This window comes from Cetorhinus maximus, chromosome 20 (assembly GCF_964194155.1).
Source record: "Cetorhinus maximus chromosome 20, sCetMax3.hap1.1, whole genome shotgun sequence".
NCBI lineage: Eukaryota > Metazoa > Chordata > Chondrichthyes > Lamniformes > Cetorhinidae > Cetorhinus > Cetorhinus maximus.
Genome location: NC_135898.1, coordinates 92,529,223 through 92,553,568, shown reverse-complemented (window position 1 = coordinate 92,553,568; position 24,346 = coordinate 92,529,223). Strand labels below are relative to the sequence as shown.

Genomic DNA, 24,346 nt, shown 5'->3' with positions numbered 1-24,346 from the left:
TGTTATACGCATTACTTAAGAAAAACCATAAATGGATTTGGCAAGTTCCACACCAGGATGTGTTTCTGAAGGTAAAGTAATTGTTAAGATCATTGGCCCCACTGGTCCATTTTGACCCAAAGAAAGAATTGATTTTAACTTGCGACACATCCCCTTTTGGAGTAGGGGCTGGACTTTCATATCGGATGGCGGGTGGCTCTGAACGACCCATTGATTATACATCTCACACGCTCAGTGCTGCAGCGCGATGATATTCTCAAACTGAGAAGGAGGGTTTGTCTGTTGCGTTTGGTGTTCGAAAATTCTATCAATACCTTCACGGTCGCCATTTTCACATTATATCCGACCACAAGCCTCTGCTGGGATTATTTGGAGAAGATAAGGTGATACCCCCCATCACATCTGCTCACATCCAGAGGTGGGCACTGATATTGGCTGCTTACGAATATTATGCTTTTATTCACCAATCAGGAAGCCAGATCACACATTCTGACTCACTGAGCCCCCTCCCCCTGCCAGATAACAACGTGAAGGCTCCAAATCCCCAGGAACTTGTCTTAGTGCTAAATGTTTTCGATTCCTCCCCTGTCCAGGCCAAACAAATCCGTGTCTGGACAAGCTGAGATCGACTTTTATCTCATGTCCGGGAGCAGGTCTTGAATGGACAGTCCGGCGAGCCAAAGTCTGGTGACAGGTAGTCCCAGTTTCAATCGCAGAGATAAGCTCACCTGCCAGGATGGCATATTACTCTGGGGAGCAAGGGTTATCATGTCCCCGAGAGGGCAAAGGCCATTCCTGCCGAATTACATAGCGTTCACCCTGATATTAGTTGTATCAGACAACGGGACTGCATTTACCAGCCAGAGTTCCACAGGTTTACAACCCTCAACAGAATAACTCATATCAAAGCCTCACCTTACCACCCTGCCTCTAATGGTTTGGCTGAGCGGGCGGTCCAGACTTTTAAGTCCGGAATGGAAAAGCTGGACGGGGATTCCATCAGCACCAGATTGTCACGGTTCCTGTTCACACACCGGACGACACCACACACGACCACAGCATTGCTAATGAAGAGACGTCTCCGCACCCGTCTAACTCTTATCAGGCCGAATTTAGGGGGGAGGGTGGAGAGAAGCCAAGAGGCCCAGAAGGCTAGACATGATGCCATAATCATGAAAGAGGTTTCACTGTGGGAGACACAGTTCTCACGAAGAACTTTGGAGATGGGCCCAATTGGCTATTAGGCGAAGTCAGTACCGTGACAGGACCTCTCTCCTATAATGTGTCAGTAAACAGCTGAATAATTAGACGACACGTGGATCATCTCCAGAGAAGAGAGACAGTCCCACAAGAAGGAATGCTGTCATCATTAGCGTTTGAGCCTGTACCACACATGGAAAAAATGTCGCGCGATTTGAAAGTGCCGGTGGGGCCTGTTGGACCCGAGAGGGTTGAAGGCACAAACTTTCCCAGTTCCACCCAAGAGCCTGGTGGACAGTTGACCCCTGAGAAGGGGGTCTCGGAAAAACCAGCCGAGGCCGTTGAGCTACAATGCTCAACACATCCGAGGAAACCTCCTGAGAGACTTGACTTATAAATAGTTATTTATGTAAATGATTGGGATGTTGTGATGCTTGTCAATTGTACTTTCATGTAAAGGGGGAGGGATGTGGTAAAGTGGAATGCTATGTATCTTTAAGTGAATGTAGCTAGTTGACCATGTGACTGTATTGACCAATCGCTGCACAGCATGAGCTTCTTGGGTAACGATGAGTCTAGAGCTGGAGGTGATTGAAGAAGCACACATTGTGTTCGTGCTCTGTTCTTAGTTCCAATAAACTACCAGTGTTTGTTTAGTTAATTGGTCCCTCTGCCTATATTGTTTCAAGTACCAAAGAATGTGTTCATATGAAGGGCGCAGCTAGCGTTCGCCAGACAAAGCGAACCTGATAACCAAAAACATAAAACCCGCCAACTTTGCTGGGCTCAGTGCCAAAGGTCACCGATGGACCGATGGTGGGACTGGAGGTATCTGAGCTTTTGGTCTCATGTGTATTTTGTGGTTTTTGAGGCATACACACTTTTTTACCTGCTAAATAGGTAATAGAATCATAGAATGGTTACAGCACATGATGAGATCATTTGGCTCATTGTGTCCATGCTGGCTTTCTGTAAGAGCTACTCAGCTAGTCCCACTATATGACTTACAGGGGGGCCACTGGGCAATGGATAATTGAGAGCTCCTTTTACACCTCGCCGCATTCTCTTTGGTAATATCAAGGGAGCCACACTCCAAGTAATTTATTAAGACTGGAATATTGTTCCAATGTAATTGTAGGCATTTTACATGTGGCGAGATTGTTCTTTTTTACTCTCTAGAGACAGAGTTGGGGGTGGGAGAATTGAAATCAACCTTGGGTGGTAAGACAAAATGGGTCAATTGGAAATCAGAAGCTTGCTTCACACTCCACCCCATTGAAGTCAGTGAGAAAGAAAATCAGGCTGTTGATTTACTGTTGCCTCTTGTGTGTTGGGGGCAAAGATCAATTTCAACGGATCATGGGCTGTGGTATTCCATCCATTACTGCTCAATTAGAGTTGCTTTGACAGCATCTCCAACTGTAAATTTTACACAGAGGAATGATGTGTGGTAGGCTTGGTAGCACCTGTGTAGGAGATGCTGCTCCCACTGAGGACAACCCCAGTGCGAACCCATTCTTGGGATCATCTTCTTGAGCCAGGGTGCAATTTTTATTCGCCCTCTCATGCTCCTATTTGCTTGTGGATGGGAAAGTGTACGGGGATGTGCCCTGCAGCTCCAGAAATTCCCAGGGCTACTACGCAAGCATGCAAGATGCTGCTTCTCTTCTATGCTCCCAACTGCTCCTCCCTATAGGAGCTGTGTGCCAAAAGCTCTGTCACTTTCCTCGATGCAATGACACCGTTTTTCCGCTACAGTCATTTTCCCGCGGTTGACAAAACAGTTCGACGAGGTTAACGAACGGCAGCGCTAAGGCCAGTGCTGGTCAAAGAGGCTTCACGGACGATTGCACATGGAGGGGTGGTGCAGTTGGGGCCGGAGCTCTTAGAGTTTGCGGTTACAACCTGTGGAGGGTGAATCTTCACGGAGTTTGTCCGCTCGTCCACTCTAACTTCAGCAGAAGAGTTAAGAAAGCTCTGGAAAAAAATTCCCTAGACCTTTTCCTGAAGTTACAGAGGACAAGCTGATTGCACCAGCAGGAGGGTCGGAAATCAGAGGACACCGATTTAAATAACTACAGGGAAGGTGAGGAAAATATTTATTACACAGCAAGGTGTCAGGAGCTGGGAAACGCCATCTTAAAGTTGGGAGCGGAAGCAGGATTAATTGTAATTTTCAAGTATATATAAGGGAAAAACTGCTCGTCGTTTTTTTTTTGAAGGATTGGCACAAGCATAATGGGCTGAATAGCCTCCTTCTGTGCTGTACCATTCTATGAGAAACCCTGTGGAAATTTACTCCATTGTTGGATGGGCTTATCTAAGTTTACAACTTGCGGACTGAGCAATGGGTTAGTGAGCCAGATCACCATAAAATGTCTCAGATAATTTGGGACAAAAACAGAAACAGAAATACCTGGAAAAACTCAGCAGGTCTGGCAGCATCGGCGGAGAAGAGCACAGTTGACGTTTCGAGTCCTCATGACCCTCTGTTCTGTTGAAGGGTCATGAGGACTCGAAATGTCAGCTCTTTTCTTCTCCGCCGATGCTGCCAGACCTGCTGAGTTTTTCCAGGTATTTCTGTTTCTGTTTTTGTTTTGGATTTCCAGCATCCGCAGTTTTTTGTTTTTATCAGATAATTTGGACGTGTAACCAGACACACACACAGATTGGCAGATTATTACATGGCCTTGTAAAGTGGAGGAGGCACGTCAAGAACAAAAAGTCGGGGTTTTCTGCTCCCGTTTGTGGTGGGTGTGTTTGGCAGTGTGAGCAGGAAATATTGCGAGATGGCCCTAGTCGTGTTTCCTGGCGATGTAAACCCTGGACGCGTTTGTCCCCCAACCCCCGTCAGTAGTGGGCCGTGTTTCCTGCTGTCCAATGTCGGGAACATAATGTTAATGCATTTGCATCTCATTATTGTGCCTGCATGCCGGAATCATCCCCCCCACAACGTCAGATTTAATTCCCCACGTCGGCGTGATTTCAGAATGCAAGATTTACAACTGCCTTTAAAAGACGTGCGCCTGGTGAGCTGAATTTCTGGGGGAGCCCGGAGGTGAGTGCGCACAACGTTGCACGGCGCTCACGAGGATCGCTCGTAGGGCATCAAGGAAGAGGCGCCGCGCATTCGGCGGGGGCAGAGGGGAGTCGCTTTTTCCCGGCCGGCTTTCAGTGCGGTGCTGGGGGTAAGGGCTTCAGTGTGGGTGAGGCCGGGGACGAGGGTGGTGGTGGGGGGGGTGGGGGGTAAGGTAGCACAGGCTGAAGGAAGTGCACAGGCACATGTCGGGGAAAGGGGGCAGGGAGGGGGGTGAGGGAAGCAGCCACACACTTGGAAAAGCTTGTGAAAAGTGAGCATTCTTCAGTAGCTGGGACCGTTCAGCAGCAGCTCCATTGACGGGCTTGGAGAGGAGCCTCTGAAACATTTCCGTCCACTCAAGCAACACAAAAGCATTAATGTGCCGCCAAATGCTCCACTGCGTTTCACCCCTCGGGAGCAGGCTGCAAATTAATGCGAGTTTTAGGGGGCTAACAATTTGGATGACTGGGCAAGTTGCAGAATCCCCTTGCAAAAGTTGGGCATGGAACAGTCACTGATGCCTCCATTCATAGCCCCTTTGCAAAGTATTTATTAAGGTTTGGACCAGTATCCCTCATGGTTCAAGCTAACAGTGTGGCCTTGCAGCGCAGGTCAGGTTAATGCCTGAGCTGAGAGCACAGTGTGCGGTCTAGTGGCCAAAGCTGCTGCCAATTGTTCAAGTGCAGTGGGTGGAGATGGGTGGGGTTTTGGGCAGCCATGAAGCGCACTACACACCCATTGGCCATCCAAGTGGTGGCCAACACTCTCTGGCATGTGCAAAGGGGACTTGAGATGCAGCCAGAGACCGAGACTTAACCAAGAGAGGTCCTTGGGAGACATATTCTAACCCTCACGTCTCTCTCTTTGATACTGCAGGAGGAGAACGTCAGGGTCAGGGAGCCCGGTGATTTAGCAGTATGCCTCATAGCTTACAGAGACAAGAGAAGGAGAAAATTGCGATGGAGGCGCCTGGGTCAGCAAAGGGAGAAGTACCACTCTCAAGGTGAAGGGGCAGCAGGGCCTTCTCCAGACACAGCTGAAGATCCACAGTGAGCCGTCGCTTGTAGGTGCCTCGCTAGACCCAGGGTCTATAGACGGCACTTGTCATTCCTGCAGTTGACTGAGAACCAGTGTCGCCGAAGACTGTGCATGTCTCAGGAACTGGTCAGTCACATATGCCACTTGCTGCAGGATTTGGCACCACGGGGACATGGAGGGCATCCACTGCTAGTGGCTGTGAAAGTAACCATGGCGCTCAATTTTTACACCAGTAGCTCCTTCCAGGGCTCCACAGGTGACCTCTGCAGGACCTCGCAAGCACAAGTGTATCCAGGAGGTCACAGACACCATCTTCGCGAAGGCACAGAACTTTGTGCATTTCAACCAGGATCAGGCAAGTCAGGAAACAGGAGCGCTGGGATTTGTGGCAATCTCTGGTTTTCCACAGGTGCAGGGTGCCATCGACTGCACTCATGTGGCGCTTGGATCTCCGTGGCAACGAGCAGTGCAGTGTGTGAACTGAAGGGCTTCCACTCCCTGAATGTTCAGATGATCTGCGGCCACAACAAATGCATCCTGCAGGTCTGCACACGATACCATGGAAACGTCCATGACTCCTACATTCTCAGCAGGTCTCAGATCCCTGATGTTTTCCAGGGTCCACAGAGGCTGCAGGGTTGGCTCCTCGGGGACAAGGGCCACCCACAGAGGCCGTGGCTGATGATGCCCGTGTGGTGGCCTCAGACTGCAGCAGAGCGACGGTAAAACGAGGCTCATGCCGTGACCCTGACTTTGGTGAAGCACTTGATTGGCATCTTAGAAATGAGGTTCCGGTGCCTCGCCAGGTCTGGTGGAGACTGCAATACAGTCCCAGAGGGTGTTGCGCATCATCGTAGCCTGTTGTGCGCTACACAACCTGGCGCTGCAACGGGGGGGGAGAACCTGGCTGAGGCGGAGATGGAAGAGCTGCAGGTTTCCTCCGATGAGAAGGACGTCGAAGGGGATGAGGGTGATGAGGTCCTGGAAGGTGAGGGTGCCGTCAATGAAGCCATTGCACTGGCCAGGTGCGTTCGGGAGGGCCTCATAGCTGCAGTATTTGCGGAGGATGATGACGAGATGCAATGAGAATAATCCTGACACCCTCATCTTGCACCTGTGAACGTCTGACACCTGTCTGGCTTATGGCAGGGTACATACCCTCTGTCATCGGGCTACTGTCATGGAGACACAGTGGAGGCCCTGATAGTCACTCGATTCCAGGAGGATGATGATGACGTGAAATGAGGACACTCCATAGATCTTCACATTGCCTCTGTGAATGTCTGACTCCTGTTTGGCTGAGGGCAGCTCGCTTGCGCTCTGTAATCATATCATGGAGACGCAGCTGTGAAACTTTAAATGCACCTGATCTTTGTCCACCTTCAGCATCTGCCTAGCACCCTCGCCTTTGAATCAGAGGGTTGTGGGTTCATGTCCCACTCCTGGAAAACCAAGAACTGTGATTGTACTCGTGCAATCTGTGACTGTTGGTAACTCGAAAGAGTTTCAGCATCTGTCCCCTTCAGGAGCACAGAGTCACCGGTCACAGATGCTGAAGAGATGGGGGCCAGCCCCACCTTAAAGGTGCTGAGAGCACACAGAGAGAATGACATGGAAGAGGCCCTGGATTGAGACACTTGCCTTTATCTTGTGCAGGAACCAAGGTTTTACATCTGAATGGCACAAACACTGCTCATCATAACAAGGAGCCATGGACAAGGAGACATTCTTGGGAGTTTATTTACAATCGTGAACATTATATACAAATGAATAACACCCATATCCACACTGTGCAGCTACATCTTCTTAACCTTCCTAACCCTGCCACTACGTCTTGTTGCTCTCCTGACATCCAGAGCGGAGGTGGAGGCAGCCTGCTGACTGCAGTGCCCTGTCTGTGATGACCTTGGTGGGTGTCCTCTGGAGGGCCAAGTCCTGGAGGGCCCCGGCCTGCTTTCGGGGTCCTGCTGTGTGGCAGCGCCACCCTCCTTGGCCTGTGGAGCTGGAGCTGCTGGGGTCACAGGAAGAGGGGAATTGGATGGGCTGGATTCTCCTGGAGTCACCTGGGTGAATGGCCCTGGAGTGTGCACCTGCTGATCCTCCTCCTTATGGGTACCCGAGGGCCCCTGGCTGACTCCTTGAGGAGAAGGGGAAGCTGGAGTGAGATTGAGATGCCCGGCATCCCCCTCTAGTGTTGACATTGATGGAGGCCAGCAATTGTCTCATCGATGGAGTGCAGCTGCTGCAGCAGTGCAGACCCAATGTCCTGGACCAAGGTCTCCATGGCGGCCGCTATCCTACCAGTGTTGACCTTGGTGCCTTGGCATGCCGGTGCCAACATCTCAGAGTGAAGGCAGATGGACTCCTCCATCGTGCCTTGCAATCTGAGGAGTGCAGCGGACATCCCTTCCTGATGTTCCCGAGCTTGACATTCCAGGTCCAGCAACCGAGGTATGACCGAGTCCAGAGGCTCCTCATCTGACTCAGACTCTGCAGATTCCTGGCCTCTAGTTGATCCCCGAGTGCCAGCAGCCTTGGATATCCCTGCCTCTACCTGCTGTGGATCAGACAGTGCGATGTGCTCACCAGATTGTGACCCCAAGGCTAATCTAGAACCAGGTCCCACCGAGGTGCATGTCTCTGTGCTGGTGGAGGGTGTGGGTGAGCGCCATGATGGGTCTTCCATGTCGGTGTCTACAGACTCCTCGTCTGAGGTATCCTTGGAGCTGGAGCCGATGACCTGACTCCTGGTTGCCCTTGGCTGCTTCCTAGATGTGCCTGTGAGAGAAAAGAGAGATAATTAGTTCATAGCAGGGGAGTGTGAAACAGGAGACATCACTCACAGTATGGTTGCCTGATGGATGTTGTAGTGAAGGGTCCTCACTTGTCTGAGCACAGCCGACCTCACCGTCTACGCAGGAAAGGTCCACATCCTCACCAGCCAGCTGGATGGCTCTATTTTCAAAGGCCATGAGGACCTTGATGTTGGGCATTCCTCCCCCAGTCTGGGATGTCTCTCTCTTGTTGTGGGCTAGCTTATCCTGCTTAGAGATCGATGGAGAGAGAGTGTAAGCAAGACACCTACCAGGACAGATGAGAAGGATACCTGGCATGTGTGGCAAGTGAGTGGTGCCATGGATGGCATGAGGACATGATGGGCAGGGGAGATCAGGGTGTTTGTCAGAGAGTGATTAGTGATGTCCCTTGAGCTGGCAGTGAGTGCGAACCCTGTGGATATGTGGTGGGTTTGTGAGTGCGTGAGTTTTGAGTGACGAGAAGAGTGACTTACCCTGGCAGAACAGGGGAGATCATTCATCCTCTTGAGGCACTGGGTGGCTGTCCCCCTTTTGGAGGGCGTTGGTGCTCATCATTCTCGCCACTGCCTCTCATACTGGATTGGTTAATTTGGTGGCTGGTTTTCACCCGGAGCGGGGGTAGAGGGGTTCACGGCGAGCTTCCACAGTGTCCAGCAGGCGCCCCCAGAGAGTTGTCACTAAATTTGGGGGCTGCTGTTTACTTTGCCTTCGGGCCCATCTGTGGCCTGGAACAATCCTGGTCTGCAAATGTGAAGTAGGCTGTGCCCTGGTGCACTTTAAATATGGTGCCTGGAGCGAGGAAGCGCTGAGGTCATGGCGTGGCGGGCAATTCCGAGCTGGCCTGCCAGCGATCCGACATGTTTCCCGTGCCTGCATTATTAATGAGGCGGGAGGCGTCGGGAAACGGACAGTACACTGCAAAAAGCCGCCATTCTGGATGGCGGGGAAAACGTCTTTGTTGACGTTCGCCACTGGACTTAGTGCAATCCAGGGAAAATTTCAGCCCAAGTCTCAAAAACACTGATTAAATTGTACAGAGGATGATTAGTTTTGTGGAAGCAAAATATCTGCCATTTAACAGGAGGGTGCAGTTGTTATTTTATTAATTCATGAACCCATCCATTGAACTAACAGGAAAGTGCTCCTGGCTGTTCATGAATTATTCTCTGAAGATCTATGGGGTGATTTAGATGTATATATATATAATGTGCATATATATATATATATATATAAAAACACACACACACACACATGCGTACTTGCAAATGTCTCTGCTTCTCTCCCACTCTAATCCTTTCTGTCACCCTCTGCCTTTCTGCTTATCTTTTATTTATCTTCTCCTAGTATTACACACTCTCTCTCTTGCCTTCTTCCGTTTAAATGGTGGTCACACACTTAAGTGATGATTCTGCATCTCTCTTTCTCCAACTCTTCTCTCTGGAGAAACTCGGATTGTTCTCACTAGAGCAACGGAGATTGAGGGGCGACTTGATAGAAGTTTACAAAATTATGAGTGACATGGACAGAGTAGATAGTCAGAAGCTTTTTCCCAGGGTGGAAGAGTCAATTACTAGGGGACATAGATTTAAGGTGAGAGGAGAAAACTATAAAGGTGATGTGTGGGGCAAGTTTTTTACGCAGAGGGTAGTGAGTGTCTGGAATTCGCTGCCAGAGGAGGTGGTGGAAGCAGGTACGATAGTGGTGTTTAAGAGGCAGCTTGACAAATACATGAATAGGATGGGAATAGAGGGATACGGACCCCGGAAGTGCAAAATGTTTTAGTTGACGGGCAATATGATCGGCGCAGGCTTGGAGGGCCGAAGGGCCTGTTCCTGTGCTGTACTTTTCTTTGTTCTTTGTTCTTTGTTCTTTCTATAAGAAAAATCCAGTATATTGTGTTGTAAAATTGCCTTGCTGGGGATTCAGGAATCAGCTGTGAGTACGGCTGTGAAAAGTTTTCTTAGCAAATATACACACACATCTGCAAATGATATTTTACCTGTCGTCTTTCTTGGCTATTTTGTCATGTTTGCGAGTTTAGTTCACAATCTGTCAAATCAGTTGATGGGGCATTTTCCTTCAGTATATTTTAGTGGCTGCTGGCTCTGAAATGACAGCCTGGGCTTGGGACTGACAACTGAGCAAAATGTCACTGGGCCCTCCTCTTCCTCGTGTCAAATGCCTTGTTCACCTGATTGCAGATTTTGGGTTCAACAGGCCTGGTAAGGTGCTACCGCCACGTCATGATGGAAGAGGAATATTGTACAATGGGAGGCATTAACTCCCAGAGAACTATATTCAACAATAGGGTCTTTAGGGGCCTAGAAACTAACTGGAAATGACATTGCTTCTAGACTTGGAAAATCTGATCAATGTAATGATTTTCTGATGGTTTAATATTCTTTTGATATACATCTTTACAAGATAACGCATTCAGAAAATCCCCTTATGAAAATGAATAGAGGCCTGATTCACAGCTTCTCTCTTTACCTAACTGATAACCCACACAAAAAAATCTCAACAATCATTTCCCCTTTAAAGTAATGTAATATTAAGTATTTTAATTGTAATATATTAATTATATTAAATTCTATCATATTCTATTACATTACATTTTATTATATTTTGGTACATATTAAAAGGTGGCAACATTTAGGTGTAAGAAATAATAGTAAATTCAGCACAGCAAATTAGATTGTTTCCAGAAAAGGTTTTCAAAATGTCACCCATCTAATACTTTTCGCTGCTCGCAATGTCCTGTGACTTTCCTAGTTTTTAAAAGCCCTTTATCATGAATGCAGCTCCAATAAGAAGCAAAGCTTGCAGGAATTGATTTTTGAATATTAAGTACATAACAAGCCACAATCATTACCAGTCATTCATTTTAACCCCATTGGTGAATCTCTTATAGGCACCTATGCTGCTCATGTTGAGAGTGTTGTGGCGGGAATATAGAGTGGACTGGAAGCAAGGTCTTTCTAGACAATGTATGCATATCAGTATGGACAGGGTAAATAGTGAGAAACTTATCCCACTCAAGAGAACATCAAGAACTAGAGGGCACAGATTCCAAATAATTGGTAAAAGGAGTAAATGTGACCTGAGGTAAAAGATTTTCACCCAGAGGGTGGCTGGAGTCTGGAACAAACTTTCTGGAAAGGTGGTGGAGGCAGGTTCGATCGAGGTATTCAAAAGGGAATTGGATTGCTACCTGAAAGGAGAGAATGTGCAAGGGACTGGGTAGAATACTCTTTCAGAGAGCCACTCGAAGGGATGAATGGTCTCCTTCTGCACTGTAAAGATACTGTGATACAAACTACCAGTCATTGGGCCGAGATATTGCACTCATTTGAAATACAATTCGCTCTGGCGTTTAGATAGAAAGTCAATAATCAACCTTATTCTTGATCAGCCTGCATTGTAACAGCATCTGGTAACTTTTCTGTGATGAGCAGTGGTGCTTATGCAGCAAATCGTGCTGCCCAGGACTAAATTGAGGCTTCATGAAAGGTGACACCATGCAAATCACTGGGTCATTATTGTGCCCAAATAAGTCAATCCATTTTCTTTGTGAAGAAAGACACTTGTGCCTCAGAGCAATGCTCGTTGAGTGTTATGACCTCAGATTTAGTGCACTTGGATTTGTAAGAGGCTCTGATTTATATATTTCTCTTAATAAAATGTCTTAAGCACTTATCACCTTTAAGGCTTTCAAATTTTTAATCTGCCAACTCATGTGGATGTGAGCTCTGCTAATAATTCTGTGGCAGTGATAAAGAAGAGCTGGAACATTGGCTGTTCATGTCAAGTTCCCTTGTCAATGTAGAGCACTTTAACAATAACCCATTTGCTAGCAGTGCTGCAGTTAGCTTTCTATAAAGGGGCTTGTGCCAGGAAATGTAAGCCCCGCTGATTCGCTGTTTGAACAGCACAGGTTCCACTATCCACTCTTTTCTGCGTCAAATGAGATTATAGGTACCAGAGGCTCGATACACTTTGTCTATATCAGGGTTCATAAGTGACTGAAGACGATTTGCTGGCTGTCAGTGCCCAGCAAAGCCCACTTTACTTAACTTCATAAAGATGACCTGTGTTATTCTTCATACATCCTGGCCATGGCTCAGTTGGTAACACTCTTTGCCTCTGAGTCAGAATGTTCAAGTCCCACTCCAAAAAGTTAGAAGTCAAAATCTAGGCTGACAATCCGGGGAAGTACTGAGGGAACACTGCACTGCCAAAGGTGCAATCTTCTGGATAAAACATTAAACTGAGATCCTGTCTGCCCTGTCAGCTGGACATAAAAGATCCAGAAATGGCACTATTCTATGGAGAGCAGGGTAGTTCTCCCTAGGATCCGGGCTACTATTTATCCCTCAACACCCCCTCCCCCCTCCTTTCCAACCTCTCTCTTTCGGCTTTTCCCATGCTACCTGGGGTTGCCAAAATGGTGGTTGATCACCCTTCAAACCAGACATCATTGTTGGATTTGACGGCTGGTTTTCTGGGCAAGATGCCCTTCCTGCCACCAACCCGTCCCATTTATCTGGCACTGACGCACACTGGTTTGTGTGCACCAGCGGCTATTTATCCCTCAACCGACATCATAAAAACAGATTATCTGGTCACCATCTCATTGCTGTTTGAAGGAACTTGCTGTGCGCAAATTTATTGCCATTGCTTCCTACATTACAACAGTGATTGCACTTCAAATGTATGTCATTGGCTGTAAAAGCACTTGGGGTGTTCTGGGGTCATGAAAGGTGCTACATAAATGCAAGTTCTTTCTTTGTTTCAATGTTATTCTGAGCACAGATATAGCTTGTAGCACCCTCACTTTAGGGTTTTTTTTCCTGATATAAAGATACATTCACACTGTAGAAAAGTGTTTATCAAACATTTTCTGTGGTAATTTTATTACAGCAGACACGTGAACTGTATAATTTTCAAGCTTTGCACCTTTGATTTAAATAAAAACTGTTTTAAGTTATTTAAGCTAAAGCATGCAACAGCATTTGATTGGGTGCGGCTCCCTGGCACCTCTTTTGCCACCCCAAAAAAGCACAAGACCTCCCAGCTGATAGGCCACCTTTCCTTCACCTCTGACCTCTATCATAACATATCTTCCTTACTTTACAGATATTACTTTACAGATATTACTTTCGTAATTGCTCTAATATCTGTTCCTCATCAGCTCAGATCTGTTGATTCAGATGATGCATCCTCATTAAACTCTACGTTATGTCTATAGGGCTGTAGCACAGTGAAATTGTTACTGGGCTAATAATCCAGCAAACCTGAACTAATAACTTCCTGAGACATGAGTTCAAATCCGCTCCATGGCAGCCGGGGAATTCAAATTCAATTAATTAAAGTAAAATCTGAAATATAAGAGGACCATAAAACTACCAGATTGTTGTAAAAACTCAACTGGTTCACAAGTGCCCTTTTTTTAGGAAGGAAATCTGCTGTCCTTACCCAATCTGGGTAACGTATGACTCCAGACCCACAGCAATGTGGTTAACCCTTAAACTGCCTTCTGAAGTAGTCCAGCGCTCGGTTGTGTTTAAGATGCTGGCTCACCAGCAACTTCTTGAGGGCTATAAATTACTAGCACTGCCCATATCTGGTGAATGACTAAAACAAAGATATGTAAAGAAAGAAAGATTAGCATTGATATAGCACTTTTCATGACTACTGGATGTTTCATAGTGCTTTACAGCCAATGAAATATTTTTGAAGGATACTCTCTGTTGCAAACACAGCTGTCAATTTGTACACAGCAAGCTCCCACAAATAGCGATGTGATAATGGCCAGATAATCTGTTTGTGTGATGTTGACTGAGGGGTGAATAGTGTCACGAGATCCTTTACAACCACCCAAGCAAACAGAGAGGTCTTCGGTTTAATGTCTCACTTGAAAGACGCAGGGTATAAATGAACAAAGAATATTTGAGGGATCTGCTGGGACAGAAATTGAAATTCCCACTTCTTCCTTCTCCTCCATCAGCTCCCCCACCAAAAAAAAATAGGCTGATGGAGGAGATAGCTAAAAAAACCCAGAAACTGTTAGAGATACACAGCAGTCAGTAAGGCAGGCAGCATCTGTGGAGAGAACAGACATGTTTACATTTGTGCTGCAGACCCCTCTTTGGAATAGATATCTGATTTTGCTTTGGAAAATGGAGAAGGTAAATTGACATTTAGGTTTCTCGATTTTCACACTGTCATAGAGGGCAGGTCAGGTTCAAGTTCAGTTCTGCTTGGCTGATGAGAATGAAAGCCATTTACTGCTACTGCTCTGTTTCATTAACTCAAAGCGTTACCTCCCAGACAATGAAGATTGAGACGACTGAAAATATGTCATCAGCCTCCTTCTCCCCAAATGATTTAGGTGGTTAAAATCACTACCCAGAGCGCTACTGAGTTACACAGGGCCCAGGTTCAATTCTCAAGCAACATCTCAGCCAGGGCAATGGCTGGCTCAGTGTAATAGTCCTTGGAGCCCCTGTGCTGGGGAGAGGAAAGATCCACAAAAATCAGCACCTCCTGATCCTTGTCCTGTGAATGTTGCTGGAACAGGGAAATCGTGTTGATGTCAGTTTGGTGTCCTGGCTACTACATGGAATAGTTGAGGTGTGTAGTATTGATCCACTTTGCTGGGGAAGCTAGGTAACCAGCTGAGGGAGAAAGAAATAGAAGCATATGCTGATCGGGTTAGATGAAGAAAGGTGGGAGCCATGTTGGGACATCTCCCCGATGCATTTCCACAGCCAGGGAATTCCCCCATGGGCGGGTGAGGACCTGGCCCAGCTGTTCCGAATAAATATTCTTTGGCGAGTGTAAGTTTTTAAAAATTCATCCAGAGTCGGGGCAATAAATACCTAGAGTTCGAGGATTTTAATGATCGAGCCAAGGAGCATGTTGAAGACTGATTGGGCCTCCTCCCCATCACTAGGGCTGCCCTCTCCTAAGAGCATAAAGACTGTCAACATGTGAGAAACCGCCATGTGCCAGTAGCACCAATCAGACGCACAGTGAATTGGCAGCTCACTTTACACCCTTGCTACTTTTCATCTCCTATGCCTGAGACAGATTACATGTCAGGGAGAGGGAGAGAGAGAATAGATGTGTGAGAAAGCAGGGTTAGGGCTGGCGAACAAATACTGCTGTGCAGTAGCACGTGACTTGTGACAGCTGAGCAGCAGTTGGGTTTTTTGCGCCATATTGTCCGTTTCCCACCTCATTAATTATGCAGCCACAGGAACCACGCTGTCTCGCTGGTGATCGGCCTCTGAATTGCCTGCCACCCCATTACCCCATCGTTTCCTCACTCCAGATGTGAGATCTAAACTGCAGCCGTGCATACGGTTCCCAATGCTTACAACCCAGGACTGCTCCAGTGAAGACATGGCCCCAAAAGCCAAGAAGAGTTCAGTGACCCGTCCCTAAAATGCATTTTGGAGGCCACCGTGGTATCCTCTACCCCCTCTCTGGCTGCAGGAAGTCCAGCAATCTCACCGCTCCGGCTTGGGAGGCGATGGCAGTGCTGGTCAGTGCCAACGCTGCACAGAAGAGGTTGGCTATCCAGTGCAGAAAGAGGATGAATGATCTCATCCATGCGCCAGGGTAAGGCAACCATCTCATCTCTCTAAACTCACACATTCAGCAAAGCGATGGAAGGGATCATCAACTGTGCCACCAAGCGGGACTTGTTTAGCACTCGCCTGCTCACTGACACTCAGTTTGGGTTCCGCCAGGGCTACTCAGCTCCTGACCTCATTATAGTCTTGGTTCATATATGGACAAAAGAGCTGAACTCCAGAGGCGAGGTGAGAGTGACTGCCCTTGACATCAAGGCAGCATTTGACCGAGTGTGGAGACTGCCTTCTCAGCCTCACCATATTGAGGCCACTTGCACAGATCAACATGTGCCCCCCAACACAGGTCCTGGGGTACCCCGCTTCCCCAAGCAAGCCCGAGCCCTGCAGCCGTTGAAAAGCCACCCCTGCCTTCCCGCTGGTCTGGTAAGTAGATACCTGCCCGTGAGCCCCCCGAGCAGTGATGTGGTGCTGCCTGTGAAGCCTGGCGCTGATGACTGCGAGTGCTGCCTGAAGCAAGGTAGGCAAAGAAACCTCAAAGTCCCGAGTGAAGTGCAGGTCGCCAAGTGCATGTCACCTATGTACCGTTGTGAAACACATCGGCGTGAGCTGGTGATCCAGTGCAGGGAGGGGATGATTCTGGCGGGCAGGACTTATAAAGAGATGCTAATGTATTGAAATTAGGTTCCTGACATGCGGAGGTGGGAAACGAGGCCCACCACTGACAGGCGATGCGGACGATCGCAAACTGGTTTTACAACGATGTGAAACCGATTTTTACGATCTTCTGATATTTTGCGCTGCAGCCCTGTCTGTAAATGGCAGTGGAAATTCCCGGCTATTTCTGCTGCCCTTCAGGTGTATACTCTCATTCTGTGAGGATATTGTTACTGTTCTATTACTTTCCATTGCTATGACGAAGTCTCCTGTCTGACTTCCACCAAGTCTTGATTTCAATGCCAAGCCTCTATATTGCATGAAAAAAAAAACACTTTGCGCTATAAATGAGATGTAACGCAATGAGGGAATTGGGTGCTAGACTTTAGCTGTACAACAGAACCAGGCTGATCTCACTGAATCAAATTTTGGCGCACTTATCGCCTTCATTTTCTCAGATAGAAAAACGTTATACACAAGGAGAAAGGATCTAGCTAAACCCATCGACACCCCTAAATGTGTCTTCTCATTGTGCTTCCTAATACAACAACTTGCATTTATATAGCACCTTTAATGCAATAATGTGCCTCAAGGGGCTTCACAGGAATGTAACCAGACTTTTTTAAAAAATTGACACCGAGCCGAAGGAGCTATTAGGACAATTAACTGTCAGCTCGGTCGAAGAGGTAATTTTTTTAAAAGGGGGCAGAATGTGAGAGGTGGGGAAATTTAGGGAAGGAATTCCAGAGCTTCTGGCCTGAAAAGTACAACTGCCAATGGTGGGACGAAGACAGTGTGTGTATGCACAAGAGTTTAGAATTGGAGGAAAGCAGTGTTCCTGAGGGCTGGAGGAGATTACAGGGACAGGGATTAGTTATGCTGACTAAAACATGAAGAGAAAATTAGCTGATTAAAAGGATTGTATTTGTGTCACTCAAATTAAAATTCCCACAATATTAGAATCATTGTATTGTGGAATGGTTACAGCAGAGAAGGAGGCCATTCAGCCCATCAGGCCTGTGGTAGCTCTCTGCAAGAGCACTTTAGCTAGTTCCACTCCCCTGTCCTTTTCCCATAGCCCTGCAAAATTTTCTTTTCAGGTCAACATTTCCACTAATGGTAGCAATTGTCCCCATCTAGTCTGTCCAGGCTCCTCATGACTTTGAACACCTCTAACAAATCTCCTCTCAACCTTCTCTTCTCTGAGAACAATCTCAGCTTCTCATTCACATAACTGAGGTCCCTCATGACTGGAACCACTCTCATAAATCTTTTCTGCACCCCCTATAATGCTTTCACACTGCAGTAATGAAACCCATGGAAAAGTTATGAAGAAAGGTTGGATAGACTTGGGTTGTTTTAGCTGGAGGAGAGAAGACTGAGGGGTGACCTGATTGAGGAGTACAAGATTATGAGGGGCATGGACAGGGTGGATAGGGAGCAGCTGTTCCCTTAGTTGAAGGGTCAGTCATGAGGGGACATAAGTTCAAGGTTAGGGGTAGGAGGTTTAGGGGGGATGTGAGGAAAAACTTTTTTACCCAGAGGGTGGTGAGGGTCTGGAATGCGCTGCCTGGGAGGGTGGTGGAGGCGGGTTGCCTCACATCCTTTAAAAAGTACCTGGATGAGCGCTTGGCACATCATAACATTCAAGGCTATGGGCCAAGTGCTGGTAAATGGGATTAGGTAGGTAGGTCAGGTGTTTCTCACGTGTCGGTGCAGACTCGATGGGCCGAAGGGCCTCTTCTACACTGTGTGATTCTGTGATTCTGATTCTGTGAAAATCAGGAGAAAGCGGCTTTCCCCTCAGAGTACAATGCTGATGCTGTAATTGTAGTTACAGAGATACCCGGCTTTGGGAGCTTATAAACATCCAACTCGTGATAGAGGGGTGCAGATGTGACCACGGGTTGGAATTTCCCACAGGCTTCAGGACCCCAATGTTGGGACCAAGTGAGGTCTGAGTGCACACTCACCTGATGGCGCAACCTTCCTGAAGGCCATTTCTGCCCGTGCTGCCCTATTAAGGAGGCCTCCAGATCTGATGGTGCCCCAGACCCCAGCCTGCTGCCAGGAGGCCATCTCCATGGAGACACCAACCTCCGCACATGGCAAGGGTGGCATTCCACCAGTGGCAAATTGCCGGCACAGAAACAAAGTCGGATCTAATTGGGTCTGTAATCTTTAGAACTAATAAAAATGTTGAAAGAAAATGAATAAACACAATTAATGCCCTTATGAGCTTTCTCCCAGGTTGCTCACACAAGTTAATCTTTAATTCCTGGAGACTCCTGGAGCATTGGCAACCTGACGTCAAACCCCAGTTTATTATTTCTCAACATTTCTTGCAGCCTGTTAGCTGTTAGATTAAAACAACAGCCTGACCTTTGTTTTGAAATATTGATCTCACGAACAGAACCAAAATCCAGAAAATTCATTCGTGACCAATTCCGATTAAAACGAAAATAAGATCAAACGTGGCAAACCAAGGATCAGAACACAAGGGTTAGGAGCAGGAGTGGCCATTTGGGCCCTCAGTGCTGCTCCACCATTCGATGAGATCATGGCTGATCTGATCGTGGCCTCAACTTCATTTCCCAGTCTGCCCCTCTTCACCTTTGACTCCCTCGTTGATCGAAAGGCTACCTAACTCAGCCTTGAATATGTTCAATGACCCGCCCTCCACTGGCTTTCTGGGGAACAGAATTCCATAGACTAATGACACTCTGAGAGAAAAAAATTCTTCTTATCTCAGTCTTAAATGGGAGACCTCTAATTTTTAAGCCGTGTCCCCTTGTTCTAGACATCCCCACTAGCGGAAACATCCTCCCAGCATTCACCCTGTCAAGTCACCTCAGAATCTCCTGTGTTTCAATAAGATCACCTCTTATTCTTATCTCCACTGGGTATGGACTCAACCTGTTCAACCTTTCCTCATAAAATAATCCCTTCATCCCAGGGATGAACTGCTCTGAGCTGCTAAGTCTGACTAAAGCTAAGTGTAAACTTATGCCAAGAATTGTGTGTGAAATGTTGCAAATCCCTGCACTGTGAACCTCTCAATCATCTTGATCTGGTCAGTAGATGAGGCCAGTTTATGACAATATACAGAGAAATAGTGAGCAGTGCACAAGAGATTCTCCCATAAACTGCCTGCTGCATACCAGGAGTTGCCAATACAAGGTGCTGAGAAGTATAGCCTTGTAATCCAAATGGGCTAAAAAAAATGAAGCCGAGAGATGAGACTAAATGTAAACCAGAGGACAGAAAACTGTGGGCAACGCACTCATGATTCTTCAATCTGTTCCGACAGTGGATGAGAGCTCTTTGTCACCAGCGCAGTTTTCCACCATAAAACCACTTCTCGGACTAAAGCAACTTTACATCAGAGCAAGCATGGAGCTGCACAGTGCTGGAAACCAACCAAGGATATACCATGACAATGCAGCAAGCTGGGGAATAGTGCAAGAAGGCTCTGATTGCAGGTACAAAGACATAAGATGCTATGTTCTTGGTAAATGTTAGCAAGGCTACTTACCACTCAAAGTCGGAGTCTGTACAGGTACAAGGGACTGAGGTTACTGCTCCGCTGTACTTCTTTCCCAGAATGCACTGTGTTGCTGGGCTGCGCCTCTGATATATTCGCATTGCCCCCATAATGCAAGGCTCTCCCTTCAAAGAAATCACATCGGTAAGAAACCAGGGGTCAAAATAGCTCATTGCTTTACAAGTGGGGATCAATCATTTTGATTTTGACATCTAACCATAGTCTTAAGATCTAGTCCCACCTGCAAATTGACTAAAATACATTCTTGGAGCTTAAAAGTCACCACATGATAGGAATTAGTATTTAAACAGAATGCTAGGATATGGTTGGGAAGTTAGTCCTGAATAAAACCATCTGGATGTGTATCGGAACAAAACGTGCTTTATTGTGGACTAATAAGCATTCAGCTTAAATCATTGTCAAGTCCCTTCCACACTCCTTTAGGATTCATCCACCTGCAGTCCCATCCTTATGACCTCCAATCGCAGCTATCAGAGCCTTTAAGGGGTGAGGTGGTGGTGTAATTAATAATCCAGAAACCCGAGGCAATGCTCTGGGGACCTGGGTTCAAATCCCGACAGGGCAGATGGAATTAAAGGTCTAATGATAACCATTAAAAGCCCATCTGGTTCACCAATGTCCTTTAGGGAAGAAAATCTGCTGTCCTTGCCTACATGTGACTCCAGATCCACAATAATGTGGTTAACTAAGGGATGGGCAATAAATGCTAGCCAGCCAGTGACATCCAGTGGAAAAAAAAAAGGAAAATATCAGGAAGAGTATGCTGCTCTGGTTGGAGAGGTTAAAACCAGGGTACACATGATGCTGATTTTTATTGTAATAATCACATAAGAGAAGGTTAGAATAAGCAAGTTATTTTATATTTACAGCAGTACAGGACTAGATGGTACTTGGGGGTGCAGTAGAATATACTTTATTTTACTGGATTATTAATCCAGTAACATAGGGCTTGGTTTTCATTCTCGAGCCAGGTAATGGAAGTCAGGAAAACTCCCAGCTCGGTCTGTTCGCCTCAGGAGAAAGTCCCTGCAAAGATAGAATGTTCCTTCCTGTCAGGGAGGGGAGGGGGTGCAGGCATGAGCTGCAATTGGACCAGGTGACCTGGGGAAAAGAGCTGGGAGGCAGCCACACGGTTGGTTGCCAAGGCCGGCTGCTTAAAAGGCCCACCTTGGTGCTGTGGGACTTCATCCCAAAGGCCCTCCAGTCCTCACCCTTCAAACCCCTCACCCACCCACCCCCCAACACACTCTCCATGCTCTATCCATGCCACCTCATGACCTTCACCCAACCCCTCATGGCCCCCATGCCAAGATATGTGACTTGCATGCCTGTCCACCCACTATATATTGTACAGAACCAATGAATCCTATAGTGTAAAAAAAACAGTCATTCATTGATAACTTTCCACTTTCTTCAAAAAACGTTTTTACTGCAGGCCAATACAAATGCCATTCATCCAAACCCTTTAAACTAACAATAGCAGAAAGTGCAAGCACTTGAAATCTCTTTATCTTGTGCAAGTAAACATTATGCAATTGATAGCATAATTCAAAGAGCAAGAGCTGTCAATCAAGCAATGTTTTACCTGGGGCTCAGGTGTTTCAGTATTCTAATGGATGTCTAGGCTTTCAGCCAAGAGATAATGTATAATCACTTGCACAATTTTTCTTTTTACACAAGATGAAGGGGTTTTCAGTGTCTGCTATGTATTTTTTAAAGGGTCTGGATGATTGACACTTTTATTGGCCTGTTGTAAAAAGGAATTTTTTTTATGAAAGTGGGAAGTTATCAATGAATGGATGTTTTAAAGCTCTTTTTATTACACATTCTACTGTCATTATAGGGTTAATTGGTTCTATACAGTGTATAGTGGGTGAATGGACATGGAGATGCCATAGCTTGGCATGAGGGAGGCATGAGGGCTTATAGGGAGTGGGTGGGGGGCAAACATTGGCATGAGAGGTGCAAGGGGCCATAGTGGGTTGGGTGGAGGGCATACCTTGGCATTGGGACATGAGGGATTGTTGGGGGTGGGTGGGGGACATACCTTGGCATGGGGAGGGGGGCATGAGGGGCCATTGGGGTTCATTGGGGTGCATACCTTGCCCTGGGGGTGCGGGGGTGGGGAGCATGAGGAGGACCTTTTGAACTTACCTTTCAAAAGGTTCCCTCATTCAGACTATGGCTCACGACATCTCTGGAGGGCTGTGAACCATGACTCTTTGAAAAGTTGGCCCAACTCCATGAAAATTACGGCGGACTAGGACCTGCCTATCCCCACAGTGGAGCCAGCCAGGTGGTGAGTGCAGGAACGGGACCTGTCCTAACCCTTACCCTTACAAGGCACGGTTAAAAATCGGAAACCCAAGGAATGGGGTTGGGAACCCCTGGAATCGGATCCTGACCATCATTTTTAAAGGTCTGCAGAGTCTCCACGCCTCTGTGAAAATCCAGCCCATAAAATCTGAGGCCTGGATTAGCAATCGTTACACCCGAGTCCAAATAACACCTCAGCAGCGGGAAAAATTAAATTCTGCGAATTACGTAAATCTGGAATAGGAAGTTAGTCTCAGTAAAGGTGGCCAGGGGGCTTCTGGATTGTCATTAAAAACCCATCTGGTTCACTGATGTGCGTTTAGGAAGGAAATCTGCTGTCCTTCCCCCTTCTGGCCTACATGTGACTCCAGACCCATGCAACGTGTTTGACTCTTCACTGCTCCTCTGAAGGGCCCAGCAAGCCACTCAGTTATATTCAAGAAGGTGGCTCAAGGGCAATTAGGTATGGGTAACATATACTGGCCTCGCCAGTGACACCAACATCCTGTGAATGAATAAAACAAAAATGCAAAATGTGGAACCCTCAAGCAAGCTGAGAGATCAAGGAAGAAGTGTGCCTTTCCCCCATTCAGCCCCACAGGGAGCTGCTTCAGCATCACCTTACAATCTTAAAGGAGAACTCCCATAAATATCTATGAAAAAAAGGATCTTGATAGTTATTTTGTTCAAAGGAAGCAGAAGAAGGCATGTCACAGAAAGCAGTCCCTTTCTCATCCTGATTTCCTTATGCTTGTATTTAAAAGCAAAGTTACTCAGAGTCAACAGCTCATTACGAGGGAGGGAGTTATGGTGAAAATGCCTTGTAAATTGCCTGAAGAATGTTCTCAAAAATCGAGTTCAGCTTAAAAGCGACCGGACAATAGTAGTCAAGCTGCTAGGAAATGGTTTGGAATTCAGAACTAAATTAAACCGTGTAGATTGTTTACTGGGGACAGAGCTTTGTATACAACTGACAGGTGGCAAAACTGAGGATAGTTCCTTCCTGGTAAAGAAATACATCACACCTCATCAGTCCTCCAAAGGACCTTTTGTTAGAAGGAAGGTTGAGAAGTTAGGGGAACGAAACTGGGACTTGGTGTTGGTGTCTGTGCCTCTTTGACACACTCTGGAACCTTCGTGTGACTGTTCGAAGTGATTAACGCCAAAAGAGGTGACTGCCTGGGCCCGTATGTATAATGAAGCTGATTTTATAAACTCTTTTTGTGAAGTAACTCTATTAATTATTTGCTCCAATCTAGCAGCTGTGTGGCAGCTGCATGGTGGAAATGTCACTGGACCAAGAATCCCGAGGCTCAGGTTAACGCGCTGGGCACTTGAGTTCAAATCCCGGAATGGCAGGTGGTGGAATTCGGTGGTGGGAAAAAAGGACAAGAAGCTGCTATTGATTGTCATAACCCACCCCCCCCACCCCCCATCTGGTTCCCTAATGTCCTTTAGGGAAGGAAATCTGCCATCCTTACCTGTCTGGCCTATGTGTGACTCCAGACCCACAGCAATGTGGTTAACTCTTAACTGCTCTCAAGGGCAATTAGGGATGGGCAGCAAATGCTGGTCTTACCAGCGATGCCCACATCCCATGAACACATTTTTAAAAACTGAGTAAAATGTAGCCAATGCAAGGATTTACTCTGGGAGCTTGTTAACAGTAGTAGGGTTTGAATCAGGGACCACTTGATTAAAACTCTTAACACCTCACCATCTGAGTCGCTTTTCAAGTTAAAGGCAACAGCAAGTGTATTTTAAGCAAGGCGGTTGTGCCGAAATACCGTCATGTATCCGAATGATTGGTTGCCAACAGAACAACGTACTAGAACTGAGTTACAGAGCGAAAAGACATGAATTCAACTCCGACCATTCCCTCCCCCCATCTTTCAATTCTTGATGTGATGAGCTATGGATCTCAGCCTTGCTGTTATGGGGAGGCACATCAAAGAGCTCAGGGAGGGAAGGCAAAACCAGAGGAAGGGCCACCGGAGGCTTCTCTCACACTTTCTGGCAGCAGATCAAAGGACACCAGCTCAGAGGTGAGAGGAATCAAGCTACCTGCTGGCCACTC

The 24,346-nt window shown here is 46.9% G+C and overlaps 1 protein-coding gene across 1 annotated transcript in view; it reads right to left on the bottom strand.

Annotated features, from left to right (window-relative positions):
- Positions 1–24,346, bottom strand: part of LOC144694615 (VPS10 domain-containing receptor SorCS1-like) — a 776,365-nt gene that overhangs the window by 92,312 nt on the left and 659,707 nt on the right. The window contains exon 16 of the mRNA XM_078565215.1: positions 19,924–20,057. Within this exon, the coding sequence (XP_078421341.1) occupies positions 19,924–20,057 (134 nt within the window). The remainder of the gene's footprint in view (positions 1–19,923; positions 20,058–24,346) is intronic.